The sequence below is a fragment of the Zingiber officinale genome, chromosome 4A, assembly GCF_018446385.1.
Source record: "Zingiber officinale cultivar Zhangliang chromosome 4A, Zo_v1.1, whole genome shotgun sequence".
Lineage (NCBI taxonomy): Eukaryota > Viridiplantae > Streptophyta > Magnoliopsida > Zingiberales > Zingiberaceae > Zingiber > Zingiber officinale.
In genome coordinates, this window is record NC_055992.1 from 22,226,120 (window position 1) to 22,243,666 (window position 17,547).

The 17,547-nt window shown below is 35.5% G+C and overlaps 1 protein-coding gene across 1 annotated transcript; it reads right to left on the reverse strand.

The window, feature by feature from the left end:
* Positions 1–8,459: 8,459 nt before the first annotated feature.
* LOC121969694 (proteasome subunit alpha type-2-A) lies at positions 8,460–14,935 on the reverse strand. The gene is made up of 11 exons (XM_042519919.1): positions 14,771–14,935; positions 14,569–14,645; positions 14,298–14,362; positions 13,387–13,433; positions 12,957–13,032; positions 12,472–12,539; positions 11,916–11,985; positions 11,233–11,318; positions 9,976–10,038; positions 9,823–9,888; positions 8,460–8,818 (listed from the first exon to the last, which is right to left on the reverse strand). The coding sequence occupies exons 1-11, from the start codon at positions 14,809–14,811 to the stop codon at positions 8,770–8,772; spliced, it is 708 nt and encodes a 235-aa protein (XP_042375853.1). The 5' UTR covers positions 14,812–14,935; the 3' UTR covers positions 8,460–8,769.
* Between the last annotated feature and the right edge of the window lie 2,612 nt (positions 14,936–17,547).

Consider the following 17,547-nt stretch of genomic DNA (forward strand, 5'->3'; position numbering starts at 1 on the left):
AGAATAAATGATTACAAATTTTGCATAATTTAAATTACACTAACAATATAGAAGTCTTGTGTAGAGCGTAGTTGTCAGAGCAGCGTCACAGTGTTATAGTCGGAATTCGGAGTAGCGCAGCTAGCGTTTGAGCATAGAAGTTGTTCACTTGGAAGTTCTATTCAGATTTTTGGCTGAACAATGCCTTTATAAGGTGTTGAAGGTGCCTCCAACTGTATCCAAGGTGCTTCGAGGTGTAAGTCTATCCCTTGCACTTTGGTTGAGATAATTTGTGCAGATTGCGGCCTTTATCCGCTGGAGGGTGCCTTCCAGGTGCTCCAAGGTGCCTCCCCGCTAAGCTACCTTCAGCTACATGGGAGGTGCCTTCGTGCCTCTCCGTGTGGTCAGCCAAGGCATTCGAGGCGCCTCCAATAGCACAGGAGGTGCCTCAAGCACTGTTCACCCAAGTTGTTCTTTGGGTTTTTTACTCCTGCAAGTTTATGTTAGCCCAATAATAAAGGGTAACCTATAAAACAAAGTTAGCATAATATAAAATAATATTTATTGATTAGTTTGACAGTCTTGGGACTGTTTGATTCTGACTTTTAGATTTTTGTAAAATTCTAGGTTGAACTGATGTCTACTATTCCCTCCATGAGGAACACGTCCTCACCTACTCCTCTCAGGAGAGTTTACTTGATGCCAAACTGGTCCTCTAGATAGTTTAGACTTTTTCTTAGCATCCGAAACTTCATAACTTTTCCTTAGATGTCCAAAACTTGACCCGTCTAGTCTTTTGCCTACTGTCCGTGACCCCCAGGACTTTTACCTAGTGTCTTTAACCCTAGGATTTTTTTCCCGATGTCCTCGACCTGCCAAAACTTCACCTAGTCCCCTGGATCAGGACTTCCTTACCTAGCAACAACTAGGACTTTCCACCTTCCTAGCTTCAACTAGGACTTTTACCTTACCTACGATCACTTAGGACTTTCTTGCACACTTAGTCAGACTTGTTAGAACAACAACAAACCTTAACTTTGAACCATTTGCCATTAACAAAACTTAGGTTTGATCATCTAGTGCTTTCTATACCAACAATCTCCTCCTTTTTTATTATGATAATATAATTTAAAGTTAAGTAAAGTATAACAAATTAAGAATATTGAAATAATAAACAAGTGAGATTTTTAAGTTTCTTTAGCAAAGTTTACAATTTCTAAGTACACTTTTCAAAGTTTTGTGAGTTGTCCAAAAACGTAGACCATTGTGTATAAAGTTTACAAGATGATCATCAACAATGAGAGAACATGGTATCCAAAGAGGTTATCCAAAAATTACAACTGAAGATGGACCATCATCCTAAGCCATATGAGTTGTCATGGGTGAATAAAAATAGTGAGGTAATAGTAGACAGACGATGTCTCATACCTTTTTCAATTGGTAGCAAATATGAGTGCTCGGTGTGATGTGGTGGTCATATATGCATTGTTGGATCAAAGTTCTAGAAAGGGGGGAGGGGGAGGGGGGGTGAATAGCGCTCATGGATTTTTCATATTTTTCATTAAAACTCAGAGAAAACATAGAGGAAATAAAGATGTAAAGGAAGAATAATAGAAACCAAGCTAACACTTTTAGTTTTACTTGGTTCGGAGCCTATGATGAATCCTACTCCAAGGACCGCGATCGACAATCGCTTTTGTTAGGCAATCCATTAATAATTTGAATAATTACAAACTTACAAGAATAAATTATTACAAATTTTGCATAATTTAAATTATACTAACAATATAGAAGTCTGGTGTAGAGCGTAGTTGTCAGAGCAGCGTCACAGCGTTATAGTCAGAATTCAGAGTAGCACGGCTAGTGTCCCCAAGTCTTTAGTTTCTATTGGATCCCTAAGGGTCAAATCCATTACCTTGATAGACCCTATCGAGGCTATGATCCAGGAGGACCCAATAGAAAGACCATATTCATTAGATAAATTTGTGTAATGTTTGCATTACTGCTTTTTATTATTCATGCTTAGATTAGGATAGATAAGGACTTAGGCTTGATTCACACTTGACTAGTTAGAGCTAGGATTTTCAGAAAGGAAGTTAAATATTCAATTTATTTAAAAAGTTTTGTCTAGAAGTGGTTGATAATCCAATACCTAAGAATGTCTAGTGTCTTGCCACAGCCTCGAAGCTAATTATTAAAATAAATATTTAATTAACTAATTGTTAAACCTTAGTCTAACTCAAATGTGAATCAATCCTTAGATTTTAATCTAAAGTAAAGATTAAATTAACTATCTCACAAAACTTATAAGATTCCATAATTGAAAATCTAGAAAAGCGTGAGATGGACATAGGTTTTACATAAAAAGTAGTTAACCAAATTCAAATTAATTAAACTCAATTCAATTAAGTTAACTAAATTAAAATTCAACTAAAATTAATTCAATCTAAGTCACTATAATTAATTTCAAAAATATAATTAATTTTAAAATCCTAATTAATGTCAAAATATAATTAATTTCAAAAATCCTAATTAGTTTTAAAAGCATAATTAATTTTCAAAATCTTAATTATTTTCAAATCATAATTAATTTTTAAAATCTTAATTATTTTCAAATGTTAATTAATCTTCAAAATTTTAATTGTCTTCAAATGTTCAAATCTAATTAATCTTCAAATTCTTATTAATTTTGAAATTCAAAATTATTTTTAAATTTAAAATTTATTATTTTTAAAATCCAAATTTAACTTATTACAAACTTAAATATTCTTAAATATCATAAATATTTTTCAAAGTCAAAGATAAAATGAACTTAAAAATTAACTTAACTCTATCGTACATAAACTCATAAGTTGAACATGCTTGATAGATAACATAGAATGGGTGAGATAAAAAATTCAGAAAATAAATAATTACTTTTACTTTAAACTTGTATTTTAACTTTAAACTCTCATGCTTAGATTCTAGGACCCTGAATTTAAAATATTTATTTTTTTACATTAATTAAGGGGGAGTGAAAGAAAATTTAAGGCGTTAAAGTTAAAGCATTGTTTTCAAGATTTTTTTATAATTTTGTAGATCTTTAAAAAGTTTAGTGTTATTTTTAGTTTAACTATTTTTTAAAAGAAAATTTAACTCTTTTTGAAAAGACAATTTTTCAAAAAAGAAGTTTAAATCTAAAAAAAATAATAAATTTTTGAAAAAGTATTTTTAACTAAGTTTTTATGTACTTAACTAAGTTTTTTAAAAAGCTAAGTCATTTTCAAAACTTAAATTTAGCTAAGTTCTTTTTGGAAAAACTAAGACATTTTCAAAGCTTAAATTTAGCTAAGTTTTTTTTGAAAATACCTAAGACATTTTCAAAGCTTAAATTTAGCTAAGGTTTTTTTTTTTTTTTTTTGGAAAAGTTAAGACATTTTCAAAGCTTAAGATTAACTAAGTTTTTTTTTTTATAAAAAGGCTAAGTCATTTTTAAAGCTAAGTACTTAACTAAGTTTTTAAAACTAAATACTTATCTATATTTTTTATCAAAATCTTTTTAAAGCTAAGTACTTAACTAAGTTTTAAAAATCTTTTTAAAGCTAAGTACTTAACTATATTTTTTATCAAAAATTTTTTAAAGCTAAGTACTTAACTAAGTTTTTGCTAAAAACCTACTAAAAGCTAAGTATTGAACTAAGGTTTTTTCTTAAAGAAAATCCTTTTCAAAGCTAGGTATTTAGCTATTTTGGTTAAAAGATAAATAATTTTTAAGCCAAGTGCTACCCTTCATGAAGAGTTTAAAAGATTAAAAACTCACCTTTCAGATTTAAAGATTCTTTTGCTCTCTCTTAGTAATCTTTTTTGATATATAGTAAAGGAGGAGAGAAAAGTTAAATATGTCAAAATTATTGTATTTTGCTTATGCTCATACTTAAATTCCTTTTCATTATATTATAGTAAATATTATTTTATTTTACTTAACTTTGAACCAGGTTGTCATAATTAAAAAAAAGGAGATTGTTAGTGCAGGGAGCACCGAACGATTGAACCTAAGTTTTGATTATGGTAAAGGGTCCAAAGTTAAGATATCTTGTTGTCTAACAAGTGTGATTGAGCTTGCAGGAAAATCCTAAGTGTTCTTAGGTAAAATTCTTAGTGGATTCTAGGCAGATGAAAAATCCTAGTAGGAGATAACCCTAGGTCCTAGGGGGTGGTAACTCTAAGTGGAAAGTCTTGGTGGGTCGAGCACTTTGGGCGAAATCCTAGAGTCGGGAACTCTAGGTGAAAATCCTAGTGGTCATAGACTAGGTGAAAGTCTAGAAAGGTCGTGGAGCAGACGTCCAGTATGAAGACCTGAAGTTTTGGGTGCTGAGCAAAAGTCCAGTCAATCTAGAGGACCGGTCTGAGAAAAGGTAACTCTCCTTAGAGGAGTAGGTGAGGATGCATTCCCCGAAAAGGGAACAGTAGGCATCGATTAAACCTAGGGTTTCTGGAGGAAATCTGAAAGTCTAAACTGGACAGTCCGAAGGCTGTCAAAAGTTATATATTGCTATTATTTGCTATTTGTCTAACTCTGTTTTGCAGGGAAACTAACATTTTACAGGTTGAAGTTTCAGCCTTGATCGGTCGACTGAACCGAGGATCGGTTGACTGAACCTTCAAGCAAGCAGAGTAGATTTCCGGCCAGCTGATCGGGTTTGACCGAAGGATGGGTCGACTGAACTTGGTGTCCAGTCGACCGAATAGTGGATATGCAGTGATCGAGATCAGGCCGGATTAATCGGATTAGACCAGATAAGCCAGTGAAGATAGCGAGATCGATCGATCAATCGAATGGAGGGATTGGTCGACTGAATGAAGACTGGTGAATTCTTCAATTGTCACCCTGCAAATTAGCCAGTGTGTAGCAATCCCGCATGTCATGGGTGGTCGACCAGTGAAGAGTGCACCACCATCTTGGAGCTTCTTGAGAAGGTTCTTAGTATCTTTCTTGCTTGACCCTCACATGTTAAACGACTTGTGGTCGTGGTTCTTGATGTTGAGGGGTTGCTCGAGGTCCTCTAGGCAGAGGAGCGAGCAATGCTAGAGGAGCGAGCAATGCTCGGTGCTTAGGCACCGGAGCCGGTGTTGGTGCGGGGGTGTCTTTCCTCTGGGTGGCTTGCGCCTCTTCAACATTGATGAACTCGGTTTCCTAGTCCAACAAATGATCAAAATTCCTCGAGGGTCTCCTGACCAAGGAGTTGAAGAAATCATTATTGACTAGTCCTTCGGAGAAGACCCTCATCAGGATCTTGATAGTGGCGAAAGGTATGTCCATAGCCACCTAGTTGAATTTTTTAATATAGGGCCTCAGTGACTCCTTTGGCCCCAGTTTTAATGAAAAAAGACACGGGAGTCTTTTGGTAGCGTCAGCTGCTTGTAAAATGGTGAAGAAAAATCTTGCGAAAATCCTTGAAACAATGAATAGATCCATTGGGTAACCATTTAAACCACCTTTGTACAAAATCGCCAAAGATGGTGAGGAACACCCGGCACTTCACTTCACCCCATCAGTAAATTGGTGAAGGAGGGCGACGTGCTTAAACTTGACAAGATGGTCCTCAAAATCAATCGACCCTGAGTATCCCCTATGGCCAGGTTCTGATAATTCTTTGGTAGTTTATCCTCTAATACCTTCTGAGAGAACGAGGTGCTAATGTCTTCAGGGGAGCTATAGTGTGCTAGAGTCTTTCCCCTTCGCCTGTCTCTAATAGGTGCTTCTTCGGAAGACTCTTGGTGGGGCTCTTCTTGGTCCATATGCTCAGGAGGCATACGGAAAAGAGCTCGGTGGCGGGGAGCAAGGAAGTGAGACACACGCATCAAACAAACTAGACCTTCCTCCCTATCCACTCTCTCCCTCTAGTGATCTGTTGTAGATGCAACGAGATTAAGTGGTGGCAGAATACCACCGGTGGCTTCTTACTGTTGCTGTTGCTGTTGTAGTGCCCTTTGAATGGGCATTGATGAGTATATATAAGTCTTCTTGTGTCAAAGTAACAGTAGTGAGTTTTTCAGCCTCCTCCATCTCTGATTCTCGTATTTAGGTGAAGATTCTCACAGACGATGTCAAATTTGATCATGTCTAAGACCTGCGGAGATGACACGCTGGGCATGGTGGATGAGTGATTGACTATCAGAAGACCTTTTTCTCCAAAAGAAGCTTCTCCTTTGATCCTACACACAAGCAAACAATCTAACAAAATGTCAGTGCCTAGAAACTAGGGGGATCCCTTGCAAAGGCCCTCCAACGCTCAAGTTAGTCCCGATTTGAATGAATGGAATAGTCAGAATGTATGTGCGAGAGTGGAGTTGCACATGTAAGTGAGCGTACCTTCATTGCGGAGAGGACTTCCCTTTTGTATACCACCTCTCATAACCTCCGCAATAATGAGGTGGCAAAATGTGTCAGAGTTTGTTAAGCAATTCATCATAATCGTCTGAGGAATCTTTGTTGTACCCACATGCATACTCCTTTTGTCATTTATAGCTTCTGTTATTACTGAGATTGATGGAGGGATATATTGTTATTATTGGTCTACTAATGGGAGACATGATGGTCCCTAAAAAAGTTTCTAGAAGAATATTCTCTAACACAAAGTTATTATGACAAGCTATCGAGATATTGCCTGCTAAACATGATTTGGCCCGTCCTTAAGCCGATCGTCTTGTTGAGATGATGCTGTCAACTGAATATAATTCGGTCGAACCTTAAGTCGACCGTTCTGTTGAGATGATGTTGTCAACTGAATATAATCCGGTTGGTCCTTAATCCTGTTGTCTTGTTAGGATGATGTTATTGGCTGAATATAATTTGAACGATCCTTAAGCCAGTCGCTTTTATTGAACTGTTCAGCTGCATTCTGTATATTCCTTTTCTATGTATTAAATTAAGCTGCTCAGCCACGTTCTTCGTAGCATTAAGATATTCATTGGAGAATGGTAAAGTGTATCATGCTCTTGGGAAATAATAATATATGTTGTGATGGAATTCCGTTCAGGTGATAATAATGCAAGTATAAGTGTTGTAAGTCTAGTCATCCCTTTACCTGATGGAGCGCATGATAAGTTATCTAGAGAAGGCCCGCTTCGCTTTGAGAGCCTTGGTCAACATACCAGGCTGGGTTATATTTGCCCTGCCCTAGTTTTTGTACAGCCGAGACTTACAAATCTGTCTGACTTTATTATCAGACGAGTTTATTTGCCTTCTGTCTACTAATAGTTGATCTGTTGTGAAATGAGTCAATCATTCCGGTCGGCCCTTAGGTCGGCTAGCCTCGCTCATGGTTGCCTTAAAATCTGATCAACCCTAAGACACCAGACTCCTTGGCTCGCTCGGCTTAAAGGCTAATCATCCTTCCCTGACCGGTTTATAACTCGATATAGTGGAATCTAAGAAGCTTAATACTAGGCGATTTAATTAAAGCTGCATTAGGGGATTTTACTCCTTCTACAGTATAATTGTCATATCATCTTAACTTTGATCGTTCTATCATCTTAACTCCTACTATCATGTCACCTTTCAGGTCCATCCATCATAATTTGTATCACACATAAAAGTTCAAAATTCAGTTAGACTTAATTATGGTCACTAACAAAAAAACAAATTCTCTTATTATACTTATCATCTTGTGTTTGATAGTAGATATAAAAAAAAATAATATAGGTATTGAATACGTAGGTATTCTCTGAAAAGGTGTGTTTAAAGGATTTAATAAGGCAGTGTCTGCACCATCCTAGACCACCTTATTAGCTTTAGACTCTCCAAAATAACTCATGGTGTATTTCTGAATCATTAATTTTGGTTGCCAGCCTTGGAGGTCTTCCTCTTTGTCTTTTTATGCTTTGTTCTTCATAGTCACTCTTGCCCATCCTCCATTTCCCTTTGGGCCATCCTCCATTTCCCTTTGTATCTGAAGTTCTCAACATAATAACGTTGGAAGCATTATCTAACGTTGAGCCATATCTGATTTGACAATTTAACTATCTTTTTATTTTTCTTATATATGAATATTACCTTACTTATCTTATGTTACACACCCGGGTACACCAAATGTTGTGAACTGTATATGCAGCAAAAGGTGAGCAAGTAACGTGTCTATATAACCTGGCATCGATACACTCTATAAGCAATAGATGATTTAGATCGCGGGCATCTACGTGAGGCAGGCCGCAGGCATCGTTGAGGAAACCTCCAAACCTATATATTAATCTTATTATGGGAATTTAACTAAGCCTATGCATGTGATGACATTACAATACAATCTTAAACTGGCAGAACTGCTTTTAATAAATACAAAAAAAGATATAGGATTATACAATAAGAAAATTGGAAGAAAAAAAAATTAAAACCAATCCAATAATCAATTTAAATCTACTAAAAAGATTGCATCTTTTACTTGATATCTTCGAGTACTGCAAATGAAAATTAAATGCTTCGCCACAAAAAAATGACAACCATGTAACATATAAAAGCTAATATCTTGGATATTAATTTAAAGTCTAATTTAACGTTGGCCGGGTATTAAAATTTGATCAACATTTAACTTGAATAAAATTGCACTCGACAACTCCGCTTATCGACGTCAACATCACCTGAGCACACATTCAGAACAAGCTAGGAAATTTCAATTGCACCATCACAAAGAAAATTAGTCTCGACTTAAATGATGATCTGTAATAAGTTCGATGACATGTCCAGAGCCACCAATGGACTAACATCTTTAAAGCTGAGACCAAGATCATATTCTGTATGGAGCGACTTCAAAGAAGCTACTCCACCTCCGCCAAGTAATCATCAATTTCTGCTGGAGTCAATACTCTGCAATCCAAGACCAACCATGATTAGCATAAAACCCTCTCATTTAAGTTACAGGTTGATAAGGATTTCAAGATGGATTTCATCCAACATTATAAAACAACTGACTCTTATGGATCCGATTATGCATGAACCAAAAGAGGAAAAAACAAGCTATCTGCTTGCAGGGTTTAAGGTTCATCAAGTTGGTGGAGCCTAGAAACGCAAGACGCCTCAAGCACTGTGTCATGTCTTCAGTATAGGAAGGGCAGACATGTTTTTGAAAATCATACTTTACATCAACCATGTAAATTACATTCTATTATTAAAATTGATAAAAATTTTATAAAACTTGAAAATAGGACTGCTTGTAAAAATACAAGTAATTCACTATGTACAATAACAATTAAGTCTTATTTCATTAGATACAGTCGGCTATGTAAATCCACATTGGGTCTATCCTCTACTATATCATCATTTATATTTAAATAAATTTTATCTTATTTTATTATTGTTAACCAAATCTTTTTTTAATCTTCCTCTTTCTCGTTTGATATGCACATTTGTCATAGCTTCACATCGCTTGAAACATTTATTGGTCATCTAAAAATATATCTATACCATCTTAAACGTGTCCAGCCAACTCTCTCTAATATTTTTATTTTTTATCGTGTTCATCTTTGTATGTTTATACATCCATCTAAACATCCTCATCTCTGCAAATCTCATCTTCTGCTCATATGCTCGAGTCATAGCCCAACATTCAACTCCATATAACATAGCATGTCTAGTTTTATAAATTTTCTGATCAATTTCTGACACCTTTCTCCATTTCCACCATCCACTTTACGATCAATTCCTCACTCTTTTTCATTTCCACCCTCCCGCTTATATTCTATGTAAGATATCTCTCAATCCCTTTATCCTTTTACAAAAAGGATCATAAATACTTAAATCTCTGATTCATTAAAAATAAAGTAACATTTAATAATCCAAAATAATGTCATTGAACGTCTTAAATAAAGCACCTGAATTTTCTGTCAGCGCCAATAATTCCAATTTCAATATTCTTGCTAGAGATTTGTCCTTGAAACCTGGAAGGTTTACCCAAAATTATGTAAACATAATGACCAAAAGATTGATGAGCTTGAAAATAAAATGAGAATGGCCACAGAAAATACCCTTCTTTGAGAGTCAATATGGCAGTGTGAACAGCGTCATCAAGCTCCATATCTTCAGTATACCTTTTTGGGGAAAAAAAATTAAACCAATGCCGCAACTTATGTCAAAACAACAATATAAACACAGATAGTGCACATTAAATATTCATTATAGGATGGTGACATGCACATAACATTCAAATGAATAACCTGAAGTCAAAATGAATATCAGCTTAAACATGTACAAGTTATACATTAACACTGATGAGCCATGGGATACATTAAACCACATACCCAATAGCTAGTTCACATGGGGAAAACCATGAAATCTCTAAGGATACAGGAGAAAGGAAATAATTAGAAAATTAAATGATCTTGGTTAATACAGTGACTATTGTATTGACCCAGAAAACTGATATCATGTCGTGGTCCACAATACACAATTAGTATACATACCCAATCACATGAACTATGAAATTGCTCAAGACTGCCAGAGAAAACCAAAAGTTTAGGAACTGTTCTGTTCACTTGTGCCTGTAGCTCAAGTAAAACCACTAGATTATCATTTAATTCTAAAGACTATAATGCTCACTAGAATCTATTGAGCAATCATCACAAGAATACCATTGTTTAAAGGACGAAGGAAAAAAACATACATTTAAAAAACTATAAAGACTATGCTACAAGACAAATCTTTAGGTTTTATAGATTTCAGATTCTCTTTAACAGCCTAAGCATACCTTCAGATAAATGGAGATGCACCATTTTTCCCTCTCTTGTTTTCAATTGGTAAGGAAAGGAATTGTGAAAGCAACAGTCTCTGATTGTTATCTGATTAGTAACAACTAAAACTTCAATCATTGTTTCTAATTCTGTAAATATAATTGATGAAAGAAACACCAGTCCTATTTAATATCTATCAGTAACAACCCTTGTTCAAAATTTCTATGTTCTAAGTAGAGAAGCAGACAATCAATCAAAGTATCAACCTCATGGTTTTTATGACATAAGTACCATGCTGGATGATGGCAAACTCACATATAGAACTGCCTATTGTCATCGTAATAGTTGACAATTTGTTATGGTGTGTACAACTATTGGTGCTAATTTGGCAAATAGCTTTGCACATGTAGAGATAATCAAATCGAAGCATTTTGTACCATGTTAAAACTGTAACAAAGTAGACTATGGCTACCAAGTGTCAACATAATGTGGATAACTGATAGCAATATCAAGAACAAACTTGAAACAACTTAGCCAACATTAGGTAGTGATTACCTCTTCTCAAGAAATGTCTTAGCATTGGAAACATTTTTCCCCATTGCTGACGCCTTCCAAGAGAAGTATGAACCAGATGGATCAACCTGTCAAAAGAAAGTTGGATTATCAAAGTCCAGTGCACCACATTTTATTGCTTATTATTACTTTAAATATGACCAGGTAATCATTCATAATTTTTGAAAACTAATACTTGAACGAGCACATGATCTTATACCAGAAAATAAACAAAGATAATTCTGATTTATCGATTTAGCCATATACCCATTAATAGCAATGACTAAACATGCCCATGGCAGATATAATGCAGCTCCTTTTACCCATAAGAAAAATGACATCTAGTCTAGAGCAACCGATAAAGTAGACTATACTCAAAACTAGTGGTAGGTAGAACCAAACATGTCTCACCCAAGAAAATTGAACCAACACAAATTTAGGAAAAAAAAATCTCAATTTGGTTTTGAATATTGCAGAACAAGGGCCTGGGATCAAGCTTTTGGCTTTCATATAACCTGAGCTAAAAAATTCAGGTTAGGGGATTTCCATATTCTCTGAAATAAAATCCAGGTCAGGTTTTTCTTGAAACCAGACCTAACATAACCCATGCTCACCCTTGTCTATTCACTAGAATGACATGTTTAAAAAAATAGACACAACTAACCGCATACAAAGCAAAAGCATACCTGATATAACTGTGGCCCATTATCATCATATCCAGCAACCAGAAGAGAAACTCCAAATGGCCGTACACCACTAGAATCAACAAGAAATCAGAAAGAGGAAGATGGACAGAAGTTAACAGCTTATCTAAATCCAAAGTAAGTGATTAGTTAGTTTGATTTTAAAATCCCCCATGAATATCATATACCTTATAGCATAGCTAACATCATGTCAAACCCTTTAGCAATGTATCAGAGAGAAATGAACAGCTACATAACCAGAAAAGTGAGGATGATAAAATTCACATTGAACTAACTGATTAAGGCACCCCGCAATTATTCAAAGTTCTTTTATTTGAGAAGCACTATATCACAGCAGTGATCATACAGTTCAATGTGTTAAAACAAAGTCCAAAAAAAGGTACCAACTTAGTGCATTGTGTAAGTATTAGTGCCATGCAAGAATCAGTTTATTCAGTGAATCCTAATCTTGCCCTTCTATCATCAAATGTGCATGGCCTAAGCACTGAAGTGAATTTAGGTTGTAGTGCAGATAAAACACAAAATGTAGAAATGGTACCCAGATTGTGTAAACTCCTGCATAACAGTTGCAGTTTCTCTTACAAGTTGTGTTACTGGGATAGGCTCCTGCATAATTAAATATTTATCAAGGAGTAAGTCAGTGAAAAGATCTTAAACTATATGAAATTGAAACATAAAAAGTGGAGTGGCATTGATTGTCCAAAATTAACCTTGATAGTAATATAGATGTACAGAAATATATGGACTTTGATGTTGGATTAAAGCTAGCATCAGAAGTTCCAGTATGCAAGACTATTTTGAAAACAAAAAACAATCTTCCTAAATGTATTTTGTTTTACAAATCAGAATAACTACAGATGGAAATAAAATTTAAAAAAAAAATCTAAAAACATCAAGTGCTATGGCACTACTTAAATTCCAGGTTTCAAATATACCGAATTTTTGTAACCAATGTCAAATATGAACAGCCAGGTTTCAAGCAAAAAGATTTTGAACAAAATGTGGCCTTGCATTAACGGGTACCTTATATAACCGAAAATATTGTTGTGCTTGCTTTCTGCTTTTTCTTACTAGAACACGAGAATCTGGGCCCATTCCACTGCAATAGACAACAGAAGAAAATCTGATGTATGAGAAAGAAAGAACGAAAAAAAAAACAAAATCAAAGGAAAAGAAGTGGGCATGTTTAGTCTTGGTAACAACTGCAAATGAATGTTGGATGTTGTGCACAACTTTCATGTAGTGTTCAAAGCTGTGCACAATTTACAACTAACTGCAGACAAAGCATGAGTATTAAAGAAGAACAGCCAAGATACACACCCTAAAATAAAATAAAATAAAAAGCTATGCACAATTTACAACTAACTGCAAAGCATGAGTATTAAAGAAGAACAGCCAAGATAAACACCCTAAAATAAAATAAAAAGAGAAAAGAACAAACTGGATCACTTACCTATAAACAACCCCAATATTAGTCGTCATAAGCTGAATCTTTTGCACCTACAATTCAATTTAGAGAAACAAATTTGTTAGCTACAGATTACAATGATGCAACATCAAAATATACTATACAAATGATTAATTGAGCTGAAACTTGAAAAAAGAAGCTGTGAAGAACAAATAAATCAAACCAATGTGATAATGGATTACTCATGAAATCATCAAATATCAAACTCAGAAAGTTAATTCAACATAAGAAACTTGTATAAATATTCAATTCTTTTACATTTTAAGTATCAAAACGTCTTTTCATAGCACACAATTAGATGATTTTTACAACACTTATATTTAAAGTTTCATTTCTGTTTCTATGAACCCAGTTCAACTTATTGTCAAGTGTCAACTTTAACATGATAACTCAATATTTGAGTAAACAAAGAACTGTTAGGATTCTACTGAATATCCTAGAACCCATGTTAACTGTGTTATGAGTATATGCACACATAGACATTATGAAAGTCTTATAACCTTGCTCGCTTTGGAATACTAATAACACCCTACAAGCAGATTCAAAACTCCAAGTCACATATATTAAATATATTAGATAGCAGTAGCAACTTCGGGTATTTTTACCATACAGATTTTTCTAAAGCCTTTCCGCTAGGCACTGAAATAGGGAAATTTTTACAACTGAAAACCACTAAAACCTTCTGATGTGTGTAAACAATAAATGCAATTCACCCACCATGGCAAAACTACCACTAGAGTTATGAACCTTGAGATTTGAACAAAAAGCATAATAATACATTGTCAAATACAGTAAGATCAAATAGAAGAAACGCGCCTCCCAGAATGTATCAACTTGCAAATGAAGAAATCATAATATCCAAGGGAAAAAAGAATAGCTAAGTGGTAGATACTTACTGACGTTTCATCCACCAAACTGGAAGGAAGTTTCTTCTCGGTAGCTATGACAACACCATTGGCCGCTGCAGTCATCACACACAAAATGCATGAATTCCTTCCGAATTCAAACAAACACGATAATAGTGATATAAATCGGTTCTTTCAGAAAAGTTATTCAGCAATCAGAATGGAATTTTTTCCATACAACACCCCTCATATTCAACCATCTTAAGTTGAAAAAAAAGTAGTGTTTTTTTTTAAGGAACTAACAGACTAGAGCGTATCTCACCTTTGATACCCAGCGAAGTCTGGCCGGATCCGACTGCCATTAAGGCATGTTCGATCTGAACTAACTTCCCGGACGGGCTGCGTGCCGAAAGATCAAGTAAGGGATGAAGAAAAATATAAACGAATTAATGAAGATAGAATTGCAAGGGGTTTTGAAAGCATATAGAGTCTCGAGAAGGAAAAGGTAGGATGCAACAGCATACCTGAAGGTGGTGAGCGAGAAGGAGTACTGGCTGTCACCCATCTCCGGCGATCTGATTAAACTGCGAACAAAGATTGGCGAACTGATCTGACCATCGGCGACGAAATAGAATCGCAATGGTCCCTTGTCCAAGAAACCCAAAGGGTAGTTTTGGAATCCTACTGAATAGATTGGCTCTCCAAGTCGCACTCGTACCTAGTTCGGATCCCAGTTCGGATCTTCTGTCCCTATTTCTCTCTGTCCTCGTGTCCTACTAACGATTGGACGGGTCAGATTATATCTCAAGGATGTCTTGCACATCATGAGGATATTGTACACATCTTAAAGATGTCATGATGCATTGAGATGTAATCTGGTCCGCCCGATCGACAGTGGGACACGGGGACATAGAGAAATGGGGACAAAGGATCTGAACTAGTTCGAATCCTCTGTCCTCATTTCTCTCTGTCCCCGTATTCCACTGCCAATTGAACGGACCATATTACATTTCAAGGATGTCTTGCACATCACAAGAATACTACACACATCTTAAAGATGCCATGATGCATTAAGATGTAATCTGATCCGTCCGATCGACAGTGAGATATGGGGACAGAAAGAAATGGGGATAGAGAATCCGAACTAACTCGTACCCAGCGTACCTATTGCAAGCCATGTCCATCTATCAATATAAATTATGTAAAATGTATTTATATTGTTTAAAAATAATTTCACATGATCTACAATTAAATAAGCTTTACATGACATAAATTATGTGATTACATAAGTTATTAAAATTGTCATTATTTTAAATTTTTTATTTCAATTAATTATTTTACAGAACCCCTAAGTAAATTTTTCCCTTGATAAATCATCTTTGAGAACATAAAAAATTTCAAATCAAAATATGTGTATTTTAAATTTTAAACCTTGGAACCCTTTAAAAGAAAAATAGAGGAAGAGGAGAAGGATAACTATTTGAATCTACTTGAAGAGATTGATATGGTATGAGATCGGAGAATGGGTTAACTCTCGACTCGTCCACGGCTTAATTCCTTTCGTAGATCGAATATGCATTATTAGTATGACTGTAAATAAATTAAACGTTCGTGAACAAGTTTAGTATTTAGCTTAATAAGAGCTTGTTTATGTTCGTTTAATATACACAAGATCAATTAAATAAACAAGTTTGAGCAGCTCATTAAACTAAACAAACAAAGTTGAATACATATGTTTAGCTCGTTAACGTTCGTGAACAGTTCATGAGCATTGTTCATTAATAAAACTATTATCAATATGCTATATAAATAATAAAATAAAATAAACAAATAAGTTTGAATTATCAAATTCAATAACCAATCAAACAAGTAAAAATTTAAAATAATCAATCAAATTTGAATTAAGAGTTTGATAACATCTAAACGAAACAAGTTTGAATCAAGCTCAAGCCAAACATGAATTGAGAGTTCGATAACATATAAATGAATCAAGCTCAAGCCAAATTTCAAATAAGCTCAAGCTTATAAAAAAAAAAATAAACCAAGTAAGCTTAAACAATCATTTTAAAGACTTGGTTCATTTCAAACTCGGCTCGACTTAGTTCGATTATTTTATCAAACAAGCTTGAACAACTTAAAATTCGACTAAGCTTATTTATAACCCTAATCATTAGTTCCTCAAAAATCAACTTGAGTGGGTCGCTTTATGTTGAACAACGGTTGTCGAATCAATTGTTATACCAAGTAACGCAAGGACTCATGTAAAGATGTTCGACATTAGCCACTAAAAGGAATGGAAAAAGATTAAAATGGAAGGGTCGAGGCGTAGTTGGTGTGGCACCTCTGACATTCAAGTCAGAGTTAGAGATGAAAGACAGAGAAAAATAGTAAAATCTAATAATATCTCACTTAATTTCTTCTGTTGCAGGCATCACGTTATAAAAGATAATTTGCTCGCCCCCAACGCCCTTATTAATCCGTCCCTAGATCAATATGAAGGAGGTAAATCATGGATGACTATTAGTCATTAGTGCAGATGGCAAGGTATGAGAGGGAGGCATGCTCGGACACGCCGAATTTTGATCCCAAAATCTCATTGCGATTAACTCGCCCCCAACGCCCCCGCCAATCTATCCCTAGGCCAACACGAAGGAGGTAAATCACGGATAGCTACTAGCCATTAGTACAAATGGTCAAGACATGAGGGAGGTTATGCTCGGTCACGCCGAATTTCGACCCCAAGACCTCATGTGGCAACACCCCATATCTTAATCATCGCACCGCCCCAAAAAGACATCAGTTCCTTATATAAAAGGTCTAGAGATGACCTCTGTTCCTCAAAGATGAACCTCTTCCTCTCCTCCAGAAGTCATGAACTTCTATAATTGATCGTTGCTATAATTGTTGCGTCCCCTGGGAGCTGTTGGCGGCCCTGCATAACGACCACATCCATTGGGATTACGAGTGACTTGTGAAACAGCCACATCCTTTGGGGACACTTGCGGCTTGCGTAACTGTTGCATCCCTTGTGGCTATTGGCTACTTTGCTGCTCCCGGACTCTGGTAGGTAGAGCCTGACTCAAATTGAGTCGACAAGCTTGACTTGGGTTTTCACACTAAATCGATCGGACTTTATCCCACGTTGGCCGTCATGTCTCTAACTCTGCTCCAAGACATATTGAGGGCTGCATTGATCGGATCCTAGTATGTGCTCCAAGTCAGATGGTTTCAGGGCTGCATTGATTAGATCCTAGTATGTATCCTTGTTCGAGCATTTTGCATGACTCGATACCAAGTAGTT

Bases quoted from the DNA above. Each gene is read 5' to 3' on its own strand.
- LOC121969694 (XM_042519919.1), bottom strand. From the start codon at position 14,811: ATGGGTGACAGCCAGTACTCCTTCTCGCTCACCACCTTCAG. The intron at 13,033-13,386 runs GTAAGTGATCCA...TGTCTATTGCAG, and splicing joins AATATTGGGGTTGTTTATAG to TGGAATGGGCCCAGATTCTC. The intron at 12,540-12,956 runs GTACCCGTTAAT...TTAATTATGCAG, and splicing joins AATATTTTCGGTTATATAAG to GAGCCTATCCCAGTAACACA.